This window comes from Achroia grisella, unplaced genomic scaffold (assembly GCF_030625045.1).
Source record: "Achroia grisella isolate CSIRO2021 unplaced genomic scaffold, CSIRO_AGI_Agris_v1 utg1360, whole genome shotgun sequence".
Classification (NCBI taxonomy): domain Eukaryota; kingdom Metazoa; phylum Arthropoda; class Insecta; order Lepidoptera; family Pyralidae; genus Achroia; species Achroia grisella.
The window spans coordinates 1,884,473-1,903,110 of NW_026712626.1; the positions used below are offsets into that span (position 1 = coordinate 1,884,473).

Genomic DNA, 18,638 nt, shown 5'->3' on the forward strand with positions numbered 1-18,638 from the left:
ACGTACCATTGTAACAAGCCTACGGCCCATCTGATGGAAAGTGATAACCGTTGCATATTGGGAGAAAAGGAATTGTTAGTAAAGTGAACTGATGATCTTATTGCTAGCAATGTTCCATGTCAGGTTGACTTCCCTTGGAATCCTTCATGATAAATTTCTGGTGATTTTGTCGTGATGCACTAACTGATCTCGTGTTCATCTTAGCATTCTCCACTAATGCCCCGCCAGCGCAAACCGTTATTACCGTTAGTACTAAACTATTCCATTAATATCTGTTTCCCCTGGAAACTTTAGTGGTAAATTACCATTTGCCAAGATGGGCCAACTGACCTGACTTCATGCTTATTTTATCATCCTCCACTGGTGCCCCGCCAGCGTAAACTATTAGCGCAAGCGGGTGCACCATTCCACTATCAACCTTTAAAAGAAAACCGTTGCATATTAGAGGGAGGGAAAGGGGATTGTTTTTTTTTTATGGATGGGCACCAGTAGAGGATGATAAGAAGAACATGAGGTCAGGTCAGTTAGCCCATCGTGACAAATTCACTAGGAATTCAACCTGACATGGTACATTGCTAGTAATGGGGTCATGAGTCCACATTACTAACAATCCATTTCCCCCTGGAAGGAAATTGTTAGTTTTGTGGACTAGTCAACAGTCCACAAAACTAACAATTCCCTTCCTTTCGATAGCTAGAAAAGTACCATGTCAGGTTGGCTTCCACGCGGTTCCCTTGGTGACTTACAGGATAAATTCCTGGTGATTTTGTCATGATGGAATAACTGATATGACCTCGTGTTCATAATGTCATTCTCCACTGCTGCCCCATCGGCGTAAACCGATAACTCAGTGGAAGCACCATTTCTTTATCATCCACTAAAAAACCGTTGGGGGGGAAGGGTCTTGTTAAGTTCTTGAAATTATGCGGACTGTTGACCCCATAACTAGTAAGGTACCATGTCAGATTGACCTCCACATTGATTTCCTTGGAAGCCTTCATGATAAATTCCTTGTGAATTTGTCATAATGGGCTGACTGATATAACCTTGTGTTCATCTTGTCATTCTTCACTGGTGCCCCGTCAGCGCTAACGGTTTACGCCATTCCATTCATCATCGCAGCCCGGAAGACGTCCGCTGCGGGACATAGGCCTCCCCAAAAGATCTCCACAACGATCGGTCCTGTGCTGCTCGCATTCAATGCCTTCCAGCGATCTTGACCAGATCGTCGGTCCACCTTGCTGGAGGCCTTTCCACGCTGCGTCTTCCGGTCCGTGGTCGCCACTCGAGGACTTTACTGCCCCAACGGCCATCTGTCCTACGAGCTATGTGCCCCGCCCATTGCCACTTCAGAGTCGCAATTCTTCGGGCTATGCCATTCCATTAACATCCATAAAAAAATCGTTGCATATGTACATGAACAACATTACAGACAACGAAATTATTTTGTGGGAATAACCTATTGCTCAGGAATGATAATGCTTGAATTGCATTTTTTTTTTAAATGATTCAAATGCTGTTGGTCGCAGCTGGCCTTTACAGCTTCACTGAACGATCACGGGGTCGAGTGCAAATGGCACTCCAAACTAATGAAAGGACTTATGGAGCAACTGACTGCCAACTCCTACCTGATGGATACGACTTTAGTCTGAGGCCGCCGCTAGAGGTTTTGAAACTGGATTTAGACCATCGTAATTTCAATCCCTGTTGGAATGGAACAGAGAATCCACTGTGTGATCATAAACACTATATTGTGGTAATATTCCTATATAAGTGACGTAGATATAGGTGTATCATTCCACTTATATGAGTGATAGAGACAGAGCAGAGGTATAACTCGTTTGCGTGGGTAACTCAGTCTCACCTATTTCAGTCGATTAGCAGCTTGCTTTGTAAGGTACGTTTTGTTTATAGGGTGCAGATTATATAGTGAAACTAGCTCTTCGTCCGCGTGGAATTTAACTATATTTTTCAAAAATAAAAGTCGCCTAAAGAAATAAAAAATATTTTGTTTGTCTTATTTTTTTCTGATAGGTTCAAACTAATACATTTACATTCTGCATCATCCCTTATTTTATCCCCATGGGGGTTGTATTTATCAAAATCCTATTTAAGCGAACGTCTTCATCATAGTAGCTCCAATCTTTAATTTCAGTTCAATCAGTCGAAAATCTAAGAAGATTTATATATACTTTCATCCCCAATTTAATCCCCTTAGGGATGGAATTTATCAAAATCCTTTCTTAGGGGATGCCTACATCATAGTAGCTTTATGCATACAAAATCTCAGCCCGATCGGTTTAAAATTGACAAAGTTTCATACAAAGTTTCATCCCCTTGGTGGTAGAATTAATTAAATTAGCGGATGCCTACGTCATAACATCTACCTGCATGCCAAATTTCAGCCCGATCCATCCAGTGGTTTGGGCTGTGTGTTGATAGATCACTATGTCAGTCAGTCAACCTTCGAGTTATATAGATGCATGACATCTTAGTCAGCATGAGTGGTATCATGATTGGTCACATGATAACGTGATGTCCATTTAAGGCGACGGTTTCCGCTTAGCGATTAAGGGTGTTTGCTTGTTTGTTAAAATATTAAACAAAGTTAATTCTAAGGCAATATTATTTTCATTTCAATTCATTCAATAATTACTGTCTTCGCCTTAATTGCACACAAAAATTGTGCAAATAAAATTGTATATAAAATATCGCCCGCAATAACATATAACATAATCATTCGATTGATACAAATTCTGCAAAATGTATAAATATATTGGACTCATTCTTATTTTGTTCTTCATTTACAACAGTTGCAACGGTGATGGTAAGATTCATACTAATGTTATAAATACGGTTATATTTCTGTCTGTACATATAAATAAAATTGGAGTATCTGTTTGTAATATTGAAATAACCGTTTTTTACCACACGCATATGAATATAAATACGGTACATACATCAAAATAACATTTTTTACAATTTGTGTCTGTCTATCTGTTTGGTCCGGTTAATCTCTGGAATGGTTGGACCGATTTTGACGGGTATTTTTTGGCAGGCAGCTGATGTAAGTTAGGCTATTTTTATTTTAGAAAAATAAAGTCAAAATCCACGTTTGGATGTTTAGGGATAAAATAGAGGATGAAAGTTTGTAAATTTCAAACCAATAGGGCTGAGACTTTGCATGCATAAAGCTACTATGACGTAAGCATCCCCTAAGAAAGGAGTTTGATGAATTCAACCGATAAGAGGATAAATTAACGCGAGCGAAGCTGCGGGCGAAAGCTAGTTCTTAGTATATATTTATTAATGAAATTTTTATTTTTTATTGACAGATAATATATGTTCACTGCCGTTAGAGACTGGTCCTTGTATGGCTCTCTTTAAAAGGTAAGTCATCATTGTTGACTTCAAAGTAGGGTAGATTCGGAACACTTTTCAGTTATCTATACTCGTATATATCAACAAAATTGGAGTGTCTGTTTGTAACATTGAAATAGCCGTTTTTTACTATGTGCGTATGAACATAAATACGGTACATACACTAAAATTTTTTACAATTTATTAAAATTTTTGTCTGTCTGTCTGTTTGTTCCGGCTAATCTCTGAAACGGTTGGACCGATTTTGACGGGTCTTTTTTGGCAGGTAGCTGATGTAATAAGGAGTAACTTAGGCTATTTTTATTTTAGAAAAATAAAGTGAAATTCCGCGAGATATTTCTAGCCTATGTGTGATTCTGATGTATAAGCTTTAAGTTTCATTATAATCCATTCAGTAGTTTTACGTGAAAGAGTAACAAACATCCATCCATCCAACACTTTTTCTATATATTTTATAATATTAGTAATATTTACGTAGATATATACATCTGAAGTTTTCGCCAGTCCTCTTTAGCCAGAGAAAGCCTTTATTATTATGCTCTATGCGTCTTGTTGTTTGTTCATCTTTGGGATTTCTGTCTTAAAAGTATGTTATTGTTATTTTCAGATACGGCTATGTTCAAGGTAAAGGCTGCATCGAATTCACATACGGTGGATGTGATGGGAATGCTAATAATTTCAAAACACTGGGCGAATGTATTGCCACCTGTGGAGCTTGATTTTCCAGCCAATTGTCGACATCAACATATTTTCATGTCATAATCTATACATATAAATAAAGTTGGAGTGTCTGTTTGTAATATTGAAATAACCGTTTTTTACTACATGTATATGAATATAAATAAATACACCAAAATACAATTTTTTACAATTTTTGTTTGTCTGTCTGGTTGTTCCGGCTAATCTCGAAAATGGCTGGACCGATTTTGACGGGACTTTTTTTGGCAGGTAGCTGATGTAATAATGAGTAACTTAAGCTACTTTTATTTCGAGAAAAATAAAGTTAAATAACACGCGGACGAAGTCGCGTGTACAGCTAGTGTTATATATATTTGTTTTATGAAAAAAATAAAGTGGTAAGTTTGGACGTTTGCTAGCTGAGTGTTGTATAAAATCTAATATGCAAATGTTTATTTATTTATTTATTTCTGATGGCCTCGGTCATCTGGTGGTAGTCTAGTGTTTAAGCAGTTCAGGTAATTAAATATTCTTCGCAACCTAATTATGTATGTATTTTTCTAAGATGGTCATAAACATTTTCTATTAGAAATGTATAGACAAAAAAGTAGGCAAGAAAAATGAAACTTGGGAAGCATTTTTTTTTCGGACTACTCTAATGCTGTTAGCCGCAGCTGGCCTTTACAGCTTCACCGGAAGTTAGAGTGCGAGTGCAGATGGCACTCCAAACCAAAGGGACTTATAGAACGGCTGAAGGCCAACTGCCTTCTCGGATACGACTTTAAAATAGATGGTATTTCAAAAGGTCCTTAATCCATTTTTAGTTGACATATACCGTTGGAATCTAATTTTATTTTATTTACCGTTTTATTAAAGGTCATTGCAAAATATAGCTTAAAGACCTACTCACTTGGGTAGAGTTTGTAAAAATTCTGTGTCGGTACCTCTGGTGGATTTCTTTCAGCTTCCTTTATAACTATGTATCAGTTTGAAAGATGAGATATGATATATATAATAATGAAGTACAGGTTTATCTTAGATTTTAATTCACATTTCCTTCACTATTTGTAATTTTTCTTTTCATAAGAACTTTTTTTTATCTTTGAAAATAAATAATAACTTCGGCATATAATGACTATCTATACATATAAATGAAATTGCGGTGTGTGTTTGTAATATGTAAATAACCGTTTTTTTACTACATGCATATGAATATAAAAACGGTACAAACACCAAATTAACATTTCTTACCATTTTGGCTGTCTGTCTGTCTGTTTATTCCGGCTAATCTCTGAAACTTTTATTGGCAGGTAACTGATGTAATAAGGAGTAACTTAGGCTATCTTTATTTTAGAAAAAATATTTTATTATAGAAAATAAATTTAAATTCCACGCGGACGATGTCGCGTGTAAAGCTAGTTGTAAATATAAATTTCTCTATACCATTATATATATTGCCAAATGACTATCTGTTGCCAAAATAATGAAAGAAAATAAACTAAAATACCTAAATTGGTTCAGCTCTGTTCTTTTTTTCCGTTTAGTTAATTAAACATATTATTTAGAGATTAATTTTAATTCAAACGGCACGAAATACCTTTACTTTCGTTATTATATTTAATATAAAAAAAAAACATAATTACATGAGCAGCAATGAATTATTTTTATTACTTACCCTTTCACATCTCGGATTTACCACAAAAATAATTAGACGGAATATCTGCCCGAAGGTTGACTGGTAGAGAATGCCATCAGACATTATTATACAATATTGTGTACAAAAGAATAAATAACCCTGAACAATTAACACAGCGCCATCTAGTCCCACGGTAAGCAGAGCTTGTGTTATGAGTACTAGACAACTGAAGTAAATACACAGATATTTAACATACATAGAGAAAGCCCAGACCGATACAAACAATTATACTTATGAATACAAATATGTGTTCCGTGCGAGGAATCGAACCCGCGACTATCGGAAGTAAGACGGTATGTTAAACCGCTTGACCACCGACGCCATCACGAAAAATAATTAATGTGTAATATTTTTAAGTTAATGTAATCAATGTATCATATCTGTTAGGGAATATACTCTCTGCTACCAAAATGTTAGGGAAAGTACTATGTATATATATATAGGGAAAAACGTCTGTCACGTACCTGTATGGTTCTGCGGATTTCTTGGGCTTCAGGGTCTCGAAGATATCTTCGCTAGCTTTCCAGTTTCACAGTAGGTTTAACACAGTTCTAATTTATTTTAATTCACAACACAATGCGCGCGCGCGTAAAGGCCGCTGTACGGTCAGTTCAGTACTGGGTAAGGGAGGGGAACGAAAGGCGCGGGAACAGAAAACTAACGGACTCTAATATAATAATCTGTGCTTACGATGGTACAGGGTAGATTTTGAACAATATCATATCATTTCATGTCATCAGCAACCCTTCCTTCTTCTCCCGCCCGGCAGCATGTACATACAGTGCGTTACCGTACAGCCGTCAGGATTTTACACCGCTCCGCGTCCATATAACGCCCACACATACCATTTTCCCTTGTGGGAAGGGGATTGTTAGTAATGTGGATTGATAACCCCATTGCTAATGTACCATATCAGGTCGACCTCCGCGCGGTTCCCCCTGGAAACCATCGAGTTAAATTCCTGGTGAATTTGTCACGATGGGCTAACTGACCTGACCTCATGCTCATCCTCCACTGGTGCCCCGCCAGCGTAAACCGTTAGCGCAGGCTGGTACACCATTATCATCCACAAAAAAAAATCATTTTCCCTTCAGTACACCAAATACTCACAAGCAAGCATCAATCCACACTCAATCATCGTGTACTCAATATATCAAGTTGAAAAGCAGCTCGGACTTATCATAACATCTAGATTGAGTGGGTTACAGCAAACTCATACATAAAGTAACTAACCTGATAGTGGCGATAGGGTCCTCGACCATACCCCAAGTTGGCCAGCATATCAGAGCTGAAGCGGTTGAACAAGCCGCCCCAAGCGTGTGCTGTTGCAACGCAACTTAACACCAGGATCGCGCTGACAGCCATGGTGGTGCTGTGGGCAACAATAATAATCATCAATCAATCAATAAACTAAACACCAAGAATTGAACCTCTAAAATCCGATTTAAAACACCTTAGTCAACATCATCATTTCATTTATAGAACATCTCTAGATTGTCCTTAGATCTTTGTCTTCCATTTAAAAAACTTTATTCAACATAATCATTTCATTTATAGTTAAAAAATCTTTACCATCATCATTGCATTTATAATTAAAAAAGTCTACAATTGGTGCTTATCATTACATAGTATAAAACAAAGTCGCTCTCGTTGTCTGTCCCTATGTATGCTTAAATCTTTAAAATTACGCAACGGATTTTGAAGCAGTTGTTTTTAATAGATAGACTTAATTCAAGAGGAAAGTTTATATGTATACACCCGTGTGAAACCGCGCCGAGTAGCTAGTCTATACATATAACTAAATTGAAGTGTCTGTTTGTAATACTGAAATAACCGTTTTTTACTACATGCATATGAATATAAATATGGCACATACATGAGATAACATTTTTTACAATTTTTGTCTGCTTGTCTGTCGGTCTGTTTTTCCGGCTAATCTCTAAAATAGCTGGACCGATTTGAACGGGACTTTTTTTGACAGGTAGCTGATGTAATAAGGTAACTTAGGATTTAAAAGAAATAAACGAGACATAACGGTCTATAACTCAGAGGGGGCAGTGAGTCCACTCTCTCTGCTATTCTGTATTAGCCTATATTAGTATATTAATACAATAAAAGATCAACGACAACAATACTGTAGACTAAGTTACTATCTACATTAACTATCTGAGAGAAAGTACCCTGAATATAGGGCCACTCTTTTCAGAGATTAACAAGAACAAAGCTTAAAAATTTTATAGTTCTAAATTCTAAATGAAAGGTATTCTTCTAAAAATGTAGAAAGAACTTTTCATTTAGATGTTACGAGTATAAAAATCGGGCAAAATCTGGTCGAGTCGCTAGTTAAAATTATATAACTTGGATTAAAATATAAGAACCTCTGTGAGTACATTGAACCCATTTACCTTATAATTGCCATGTAACTTCGCCAAATTAATTTTACGGGTTCCATCGGGATGTCAGAGAAATTTTGACTTTAATTAATTTATAATGGTAGGGTATCTAATAAAATTTACGTGTTTTATTATAAAATTTTGTTCGATTGTTGTTTTTTATGACACTGTCATTGCTAGCAATGTTCCATGTCAGGTTGACTTCCCTTGGAATCCTTCATGATATATTTCTGGTGATTTTGTCGTGATGCACTAACTGATCTGACCTCGTGTTCATCTTAGCATTCTCCACTAATGCCCCGCCAGCGTAAACCGTTAGTACCGTTAGTACTAAACTATTCCATTAACATCCGCTGTTTCCTCTGTAAATTTGAGTGGTAAATTACCATTTATCTAGATGGGCCAACTGACCTGACTTCATGCTTATTTTATCATGCTCCACTAGTGCACCCGCCTGCGCTAACGGTATACGCTGACGGGGCACCAGTGGAGGATGATGAGATAAGCATGAGGTCAGGTCAGTTAACCCATGGTCGGCAACGCGCGACACCCTGGTGTTTCAGGGTCCATAGGCTACGGTAACCGTTTACCATCAGATGGGCCGTATGCTTGTTTGCCACCTACGTGGTATAAAAAAATAACTCGTTTCCAAGTAGAACGACTAGATTTAAATACATATATACAATATGTATTACAAGGACGGATATACGCTCATTAAATTTAAACAAATGCATACATGCAAACAAAGTCATGTAGAATAGTTAGTTATAAAAATTTACGTACTAAGTCTAACCGCATTTATATAAATGTGTAACTAGGACGGATATACGCCCACTTTAAACTTAAAAAACACAGACGATGTCGCGAAAACTGGCTAGTTATAAAAAATTACATAAATTAAGCTTCATACCTAAAATATAGAACGCAGAAGCGAGCTTTTATCAAAATGAATACAACAATTAAGCATCTACGTTGCCGCTTAAGTACTGCAATTAAAAACACATTCACTCCGAAAAAGTGTCCTTATGACGTCACACCGTGAAAGCTCGCTAATTAAATTAATAGCACCGAAACGAAAATAGCGCTTAAAAAAGCTTTAAAAAATTGTTTGTAGCAATTTTATATGCGGTATAAAAACGGATTGTGTTACCAAACGACTGAAATGTGTTTTCCCTATGTTTGTATTTTTTTATGTGTACCCTTGATAGTAACTCTGCAGTAGTATATGTACTATGTTATAGTTTTAATTATAAATTAAGTATATTTGTAAAAAAAATTATGTATTAACTCGACTAAATACACATTTTTTTTTCTATATGCTTTTTCTTCAATATTCGATGACCTCGGTGGTGTGTGTGACCGCTAGGGTCATACACACCGCTTTACGTCCGATGGTCGCGGGTTCGATTCCTCGCACGTTGCAATATTTGTATTCATGACTATGATTGTTTGTATCGATCTGGGTATTTTCTATGTAAATTATTTATGTATTTACAAAAAAAATGTATGTATTTGTATCAGTTGTCTAGCACCCATAAAACAAGTTTTAGCTAGCTTAACTTGGGTCTAGATGGCGCTGTGTGAATTGTCCTGAGATTATTATTATTTAAACTTTACAAAAAAATCTCATCTATTTAGGTAAGTTGCCATCTCCTATCCTTAAGAGGGGCTTAAGGAGAGGAGATGGCAACTTATCCCCGGCAGAAGCACAGTCGGCCAGGGTTCAGGGCCCCAGGAAGAGAAACCGGCGTACAATGCGGGCAGAGGGCATCTAAGAGCACCGCTTTCTGCATCTTTCCTGGGAATGAGCCGCCTCGGAATCCCAACCGTCTGAGATGTTTTCCAGACTGGTTAGGGATAAGGCCGTTCACCGACATAACGATTGGAATGATTTCGGTGGACATCACCCCCCACATTTCGGTCACCTCGTGAGCCAGGTCGAGATATTTTCTCTTTTTCTCGGTTTCGGTTTTCACGAGGTTATTATTATTATTATAATTATTCTAAATGCCTGAAACTTTGTTGTCGACAAGAAACTTTCAGGCATTTAGAATATTAAAGAAAAAGCAATTACAAATACGTAATTTATAATTAATTTGATCAGATACTTCAAGTTATTTCTAATTACATAAGTTATACAATAATCCTTAGCTCATGCGAAATAACTCCAATCAAATCAATCTAATATCCAACATCATTTAATCAGTTATACCGAAAACTGGCTTCAACCCGCGACGTTGTCTGCTTTTGTAAGATATATTGTTGAAATAAAAGTAGCCTAAGTTACTCCTTACATCAGAATCATCATCCATAAAAAGTCCTGTCAAAATCGATCCAGCCATTTCAGAGATTAGCCAGAACAAACAGACAGACAGACAGAAAAAAATTGTAAAAAATGATATTTTGGTGTATGTATCGTATTTATATTCATATGCATGTAGTAAAAAACGGTTATTTCAATATTACAATCAGAGACTCCAATTTTATTTATTTGTATAGATTATTATTATAAACGTGAGTTTGCGAGTAAGGATGGATGTTTGTTATTCTTTCATGCAAAAACTACTGAACGGGTTTTGACGAATTTTTTTTTTTCGGACTACTCTAATGCTGTTTGCCGTAGCTGGCCTTTACAGCTTCACCGGACGTTATGGGGCGAGTGCAGATGGCACTCCATACCCGCGGAAGGACTTATGGAGCGGCTGAAGGCCAACTCCTGCCTGTCGGATACGACTTTAGTCTGAGGGCACCACTAGGGGTTCGAACCTCGGCTCAGGCCGTCGTAATTTCGATCCCCGTTTGAATTGGACGGGGGATCGATCGGAGGGGGTTTTGACGAACTTTACAGTAATATATATATATACTACATCAGAATAGCACATAGCTATACATTTCACGCGGGCGAAACCGGAGCACAGCTAATATAATATACATCAAGTAAACTGTATAAATAATCCTTAACTTGACTTAATCAATTTAATCGGATCTACCTAAAATTATTAACGAATAAATATCATCAGAGTACTAATAATAAGTTATTCTATTATAATAATACAGATTATAAATAAGGTTCGAAATCGGTCCACAATTAACGATAAATTGATTAATATTGAAGTAGTTTCGGTCGTATACTTTACGTATTATACAATTTTATATATTATTAATATTATAAACGCGAAAGTTTGTGAGTGTGGATGTTTGTTACTCTTTCTCGCAAAAACTACTGAACGGATTTTGATAAAACATTACAGTAATATAGCTTAAACATCAGAATAACATATAGACTATAAATTTCACACATAATAAAATAATGATGAATAATATATAAGTAAAGTGTATAATAATCCTTAACTTGTTCAGCTGAAGTAACGCCTATATTAATCAATTTAATCGGATCTACCTAAAATTATTAGCGAATTAATATTAGAATAATTGGTTATTAATACTCTGATATTATCAGAGTATTAATAACTAATTATTCTAATATTAATACGGATTAAAAAATAATGTTAGAAATTGGTTCACAATTAACGATAAATTGATTAATATTGAAGCAATTTCGGGCGAATGGTTAACTTATTATATAGTTTTATATCTTATTAATATTATAAACGCGAAAGTTTGGGAGTGTGGATGTTTGTTACTCTTTCTCGCAAAAACTACTGAACGGATTTTGATAAAACATTACAGTAATATAGCTTAAACATCAGTATAACACATAGACTATAAATTTCACACATAATAAAATAATGATGAATAATATATAAGTAAAGTGTATAATAATCCTTAACTTGTTCGACCGAAATAACGTCCATATTAATCAATTTAATCGGATCTACCTAAAATTATTAGCGAATAAATATTATCAGAGTACTAATAATAAATTATTCCATTCGTTTAAAGTGGCCATTTGCGAAATTAATGAATGCAAATAAGTTAGATCTTTGTTGTAATTGAATTATTTATATATTAGATTGTTTTAGGGAATTTTGCGCAATATAATTTTAATTTGTAACTAACTTGTTACCGGCGACTTCGTCTACAAAAAGTTTCATCCCTTTTTCAACCCCTTTAGGATTATTTAACGGTAATTTCGTCTACAAAAACTGTTATGCCTTATTCAACCCTTTTAGGATTATTTCACGGTGACTTCGTCTACAAAAACTGTTATGCCTTATTCAACCCTTTTAGGATTATTTCACGGTGACTTCGTCTACAAAAACTTTCATGCCTTATTCAACCTCTTTACGATTATTTCATGGCGTTTTCGTCTACAAAAACTTTCATGCCTTATTCAACCTCTTTACGATTATTTCACAGCGTCTTCGTCTACAAAAACTTTTATACCTTATTCAACCCTTTTAGGATTATTTCACGGCGACTTCGTCTACAAAACCCCCCTTTTTCTTACCCCTAAGTAATAAATGTTGTCCACCCCTAACATTTATTAATTTTTTTGGATTTTTTTTTATTTTTTTATTATATGACATTAAAAATACATACAACTTTAAATTTTCACCCTTCTATTACCAAACCCTATTTTTAATAGCGATTTTAATTTATATGGCATAAAACCCGTTTGCCGGGTCAGCTAGTAAAATTATATAATTATGTAATAAGAATAAGTGCACTAGTTCATACTCGCGACTTCGCCTGCACGAAATTTTCATCCCTTGTTCCAGATTAATTTTCAAGATACAAGATAGTATATGTCTGGCCGCATGGTACATTCTATTTTCATATTAGAATAGAATAGAATAGAATAATAGCAAGCTTCTTGGCAGCTGAAGTAAATATTTTGGGGGTAGAATAGAGAACACTTTTTAACATCTATCCAAAAGAGCAACACACAAGTTTCTTGCCCATTCTTCTTGTGATGAGTCTGCGTTCCGAATGAGCGGTAGAATAAAAAAATATGACTGTTCAAAAGCGTTTGTATTGAGTTTATTTAATTAAAGATTATTTCTGTTTCGATTCGCTCCTTCGGAAAGCTACATTATAAGAAGAAAGAGCAAGAAACTTGCGTGTTGCAATTTATTAAATTTCATTAAAATCCATTCAGCCGTTTAGGCGAAAAAAGTAACAAACAGATAGACATACGGGTAGATAGGCACTTTTACATTTATAATATTCGTATGGATGGATAGTGGCTTTGCTTCCGGAAATCTGTAGTTTATCGATTCGAACCCGTGACCATGAGATAATAAGGCGGTGGGCTTGAACACCGAGGTCAACAAACGTCGGTAGAATATGGTCTGAATTGTTTTATACTATCTGTGCCCGCGGTTTCATCCGCGTTGAGTTTCAATATATAAATTTCATTAAAAAATATAGCTTATATGTTATTCTGATGTATCATTACATAGTATAAAACAAAAACGCTGTCGCTGTCTGTCCGTCCCAATGTATGCTTAAATCTATAAAACTACGCAAAGGATTTTGAAACGATTTTTGTAATAGATACAGTGATTCTACAGAAAGGTTTATACATATATATATATATATAATACATGTACACCCGGGCGAAGCCGGGGCGAGTAGCTAGTAAGTTATATAACTATAAAGTTTCATCAAAATCTGTTCAGTAGTCTTAACGTGAAAGAGTAATAAACTTTTGCATTTATAATATTATATTAGGATTAAAATTTGGGGGAGATGGGATTGTTACTATAGGAAACAAGTGGTCCTATTACTAACCATGTACCCTATCAGGTCGACCTCCACGCGGTCATCAGTGGAAACCATCGTGGTTTATTACTACTCTATTCTTTACAATGAGGTATGTGACCTGACTTCTAATGAAAAGAAAATCGCTGAAAAATATATATAAGACTATAAGCAATTTTTTTTATTATATCACTAGCTGTTACTCGCGGCTTTCTCCACATGGAATAACTAAAGTAGTTAGACTACATTTATTATAGTTACTCCTTCTAACATTAGTAACCTGTAAGTGAAATTTCCGTCAAAATCGGTCTTTTGATGATTAACAAGATCAAACGGACAGACAAAGGAACAAACATTTTTTTTTAATGTAACTACATATATACTTTTATATGCATTTAATGAATAGCTGTTAAATTGAAATCACATTTAGACACTTCAATTTTATATATTTCTATAAACTACTGGCATGTTTTATTAATATTTAAATCTCAATATAAATCGGTTGTTTTTTTTTTTTGGACAATTCACACAGCGCCATCTAGACCCAAGTTAGCTAAAGCTTGTGTTATGGATCCTAGACAACTGATACAAATACATATATAATTTTTTTTTCCTAAATACCATTTCCATACATATTATACATAGAAAATACCCAGACCGATACAAACAATCATACTCATGAATACAAATGTTTGTGCCGTGCGAGGAATCGAACCCGCGACCATCGGACGTAAAGCGGTATGCTAGACCGCTAGACCACCGAGGTCGTCTGTTTATTGCTTAATCATATCCTTTATACTGTGCCATAGACATTCATAAATTCAATTTCATTCATTAAATCGATCGATTCATTAAAAATACATCACCTACATCATTAACACTTTTTTTATAAAAAAAAACATCGTTATCATCCACTATTTCAGTGCTATTATATACTAGCTATCCGCTTCGGCATCGCACTTATTCTAAATATAACTCTTCCTTTTGAATCATTCTATCTATTGCTAAAAACTGCATTAAAATCCGTTGATTGGTTTAAAATTCTTCATTTTAAACTATGACTACTATATGACTTCATTTTTATATTATTATATTATACTAAAGACACCTGAACAAAAAAAGAAAATGGTTTTTGAAATACCCTTTAAGTTCATGTCAATTTAATTCCAAACGATCAGAATATATAATTTTTTTTATAACCTTATTTTATCAAACCGAGATTTTTAGCGACATTTAGGTTTTTAATAATGGTAAGGACATTAAAATGTCAAAATTTCTGAATTCGAAAATTAAAATAATATTATTTTTTATATTTCAGTTTCAAATTAAAAAACTAAACGCACTCATTGTAAGTTTAATTCTCGAACACAAATATTGTCATTTTTCATTTTAAAATTTCTGAGTTCGAAATTTAAGATTATATTATATTTTTTTTGTTTTAGTTTCAAATTTAAAAACTAAACGCGCTCATTTCATGTTTAATTTTCGAATTTCAAACTAAATAAAGAAAGATCTGTTTTTAATATTTCTTAGTTCTAAATTCAAATATTTAAATTGTATTCTTAATTTAAAAGTTTGGAACGTACGCCTATAAATAGTAGCTGTCATTGCTATTTTGAGGGATTCGAGTCGATAATATGAATATTCTTTATACTTACCGGTGCATCGCGCTGTCTGGTCGGCGGTCACAGATATACTGCTCGGTTCGCGATCTATATTGAAGTTCTTAGTGCGCATGCATGGGTTTTAGGGCGTGTGCATACTGGAGTCCTTCCTATTGCGACGATTCTTTTTTTTTTTCGGACTATTGCTGTTGGCCGCAGCTGGCCTTTACAGCTTCACCATGCGACTACTCGTTATTGACTGCACATAAAATGGACACAGATCCGACATGTGTCTAGCGCTTTAGCGTACCGTTTTACTTCCGATGGCCGCAGGTTCGAATCCTCGCATTTAAACATGATGAATATATTCACAAGTATAATTGTTTTTACTGATCTGGGTGTTATCTAAGTATATTATTTATATATTTCCAAAAAAAATTTAGTCTATCTATCAGTTGTCTAGTACCCATAACACAAGCTCTACTTAATTTGGGACTAGACGGCGCTGCGTGAATTGTTCAGTGTTATTATTTTTAAGTGACGGTCACCACTAAATAGAAATTTCAACTTGTTTAATATTCCAGGTACATAAAAATCAGAATTTTAAAAAAGTTACATAATAGTTACAATTATGAACGCACCCTTATATCCTAGCTTAAGCCAGAACCAACTTAACGCCGACAGCCTGTAGGTCTTACTTTTGTATGTTTTTATATCGCCACCTCCGAAAATAACATCCCCAGACGATCTGTTGCTCCCTAGTTCACCCTTCTATATCTGGCGGTGAACTCATACATAAATACTACTACTCATACATAAATTAGGGGAGGGGGTTTTAGTAATAGGGACTAGTGGGCTCATTGCTAGCTATGTGCTATTTATTTTATTTTATTTTAGGCTATTTTACCCAATTCGTTATTAAAACAATTTCCTTACAATTAATGATAGTAAAATAGAAATTAGTGGGCCCATTGCTAGTAATCTGCTATTTGTTTTATTTTATTTTATTTCAGGTTATTTTACTCAATTCGTTACCAATACAATTTCCTTACAGTTAATGATAGCAAAATTAAAGAAAAATGGAAATTAGTGGACCCTTTGCTAGTAATGTGCTATTTGTTTTATTTTATTTTATTTCAGTCTATTTCGTTAATAATTCAATTTTCTTACTATTATAGATAGTAAATTAAAAAAAATAGTAAAAGAAATAGAAATAATCTTTATTCAAATAAACTTAATACATATAAGCACTTTTGAATAATCACGTTTTTTTATTCTACCACTCATTCAGAACGCAGACCCATCACAACAAGAACAAGCTCACAACTTGAGGTTTTTTAAGAAGGGTATATTAAGGTTTCTTAAGGGTCGGCAACGCGCATGTGACACCCCTGATGTTTCAGGCGTTCATAGGCTACGGTAACCATTTACCATCAGATTGGCCGTAAGCTTGTTTGCCACCATAGTAGTATAATGTTGTTATTGCTCTTTTATTATATATATATATTATGAATTTTAAGTTAGAAACACTTCAATTTTATAATAAGCTTAATTACAAAAAATACGTTTTAAAAAAAAAATTACACAATCTTTTTTCTAACAGATTGAGGACAGATTCTGGCTGTTCGTTGTAAAACCTTGCACAATTTAATTATTACCTATATCACAAGCTCTGCTTAGCTTGGAACTAGATGGCGCTGTGTAAATTGTCCAGGGATCATATTATTATTATTTCGCCTTTATATGAAAGAAATATAAATAAATATATGTTCAGATTCACTCAGAATTTCGAAATTGTTTTCCTGATGACCATCGTATGTGAAGTCAATACAGCCTTTGCCTTCAAAATAACTGTACCTGAAAATTTGATAAACTATATAAGTACGTTATGATGGTATAATACACGAGGTGGAATTACAGCGCGAAGACGAGGGCGTAATAAAGCCGAGTGTGTTAAAAACGCACGTACATATATCGTAAGTTATTCAACACACTTAATTTTAAATAAACACAACAATAAAACTGTGATGCAATCTGTTGCTTTCCCGCCATTTAATTTTTTAAATCAGCGCGCTGCCGTCACTTCGAAATTTGAAAAATAGCAAACAGTTCAATTATGGAATATAACTTCACTATTTGCGTTTATAACGCCAGCGTGTTATATGAGCTGCTTTATATATAGAAAACCGGTGAAATTATATCCACTTCACGAACAAGTGTGAAAGTAACATTTAAAAAGAAATCCGACGTTCTTGAATTTAAAAATAGAATAATAAAAAAAATAATAGACGTTGTTACGGTAACAGAAATTTAAATTAAGAATAAATAGTACATAGCAGGAAATATTAAAATAAATAATGATAAAGATTCGAAATGGAATTAGAACAAAAGAAATATAAAAAGCATAGATCTTTATTTAGGCAACGTAATTTGAATTAAGAATGACTGTTGTCGGGCGGACTCGATCGAACGAACTTGAATCTAAGAAAATAATATTTAAATATAGAATTTAAATAATTAATAGATACTTACAGATATATTTTCGGTAATGGTCACACTTCGAACTATTTATTGTTAGACAAAATTGTAAGTCTGCGCCGTTCGTCTTGCAAACGGTCAAAAGTATCCAAATTTTGTCCGGGCTCTAGAAAAAAATCATCAAAATCGGTACATAGATAATTAACGCTGTATAGCATAATTTGAAGTTAGACTTTGTAGATTTGTCTATTTTTCGGACTACTCCAATGCTGTTGGACGCAGCTGGCCGCTACAGCTTCACCGGACGATAAAGTTGTCTGCGTATGTTTCACCTTACCTATTTCTGCTGCAAAACAGCGTTTATTTATTTATTTAAGACTAGCTGTCCTCGCGACTTTGTCCACGGGCAATTTAACTTTATTTTTCTAAAATCAAAGTAGCCTATGTTACGCCTTATTACATCAGCTACCTGCCAAAAAAAGTCCCGTCAAAATCGGTCTATCCATTTCAGAGATTAGCCGGAACAAACAAACAGACAGATAGACAGATAAAAATGGAAAAAATGTTATTTTGGTGTATGTACCGTATTTATATTCATATGCATGTAGTAAAAAACGGTTATTTCAATATTACAAACAGACACTCCAATTTTATTTATATGTATAGATTACTTGTTTACTACCCTTACACTTTTTGACATCCTTGTTAGTCTAGCGGTTTAGCACACCGCCTTACTTTCGA

General features: G+C 34.6%; 1 protein-coding gene across 1 annotated transcript in view; it reads right to left on the reverse strand.

Moving 5' to 3' along the window:
* Positions 1-15,494, reverse strand: part of LOC131855287 (ITG-like peptide) — a 60,315-nt gene extending 44,821 nt beyond the window's left edge. Inside the window, exons 1-2 of the mRNA XM_059206538.1 lie at positions 15,474-15,494; positions 6,989-7,127 (exon numbers count right to left, since the gene is read on the reverse strand). Coding sequence (XP_059062521.1) covers positions 6,989-7,127; positions 15,474-15,481 — 147 coding nt within the window. The 5' untranslated portion in view covers positions 15,482-15,494. The remainder of the gene's footprint in view (positions 1-6,988; positions 7,128-15,473) is intronic.
* Positions 15,495-18,638: the final 3,144 nt, after the last annotated feature.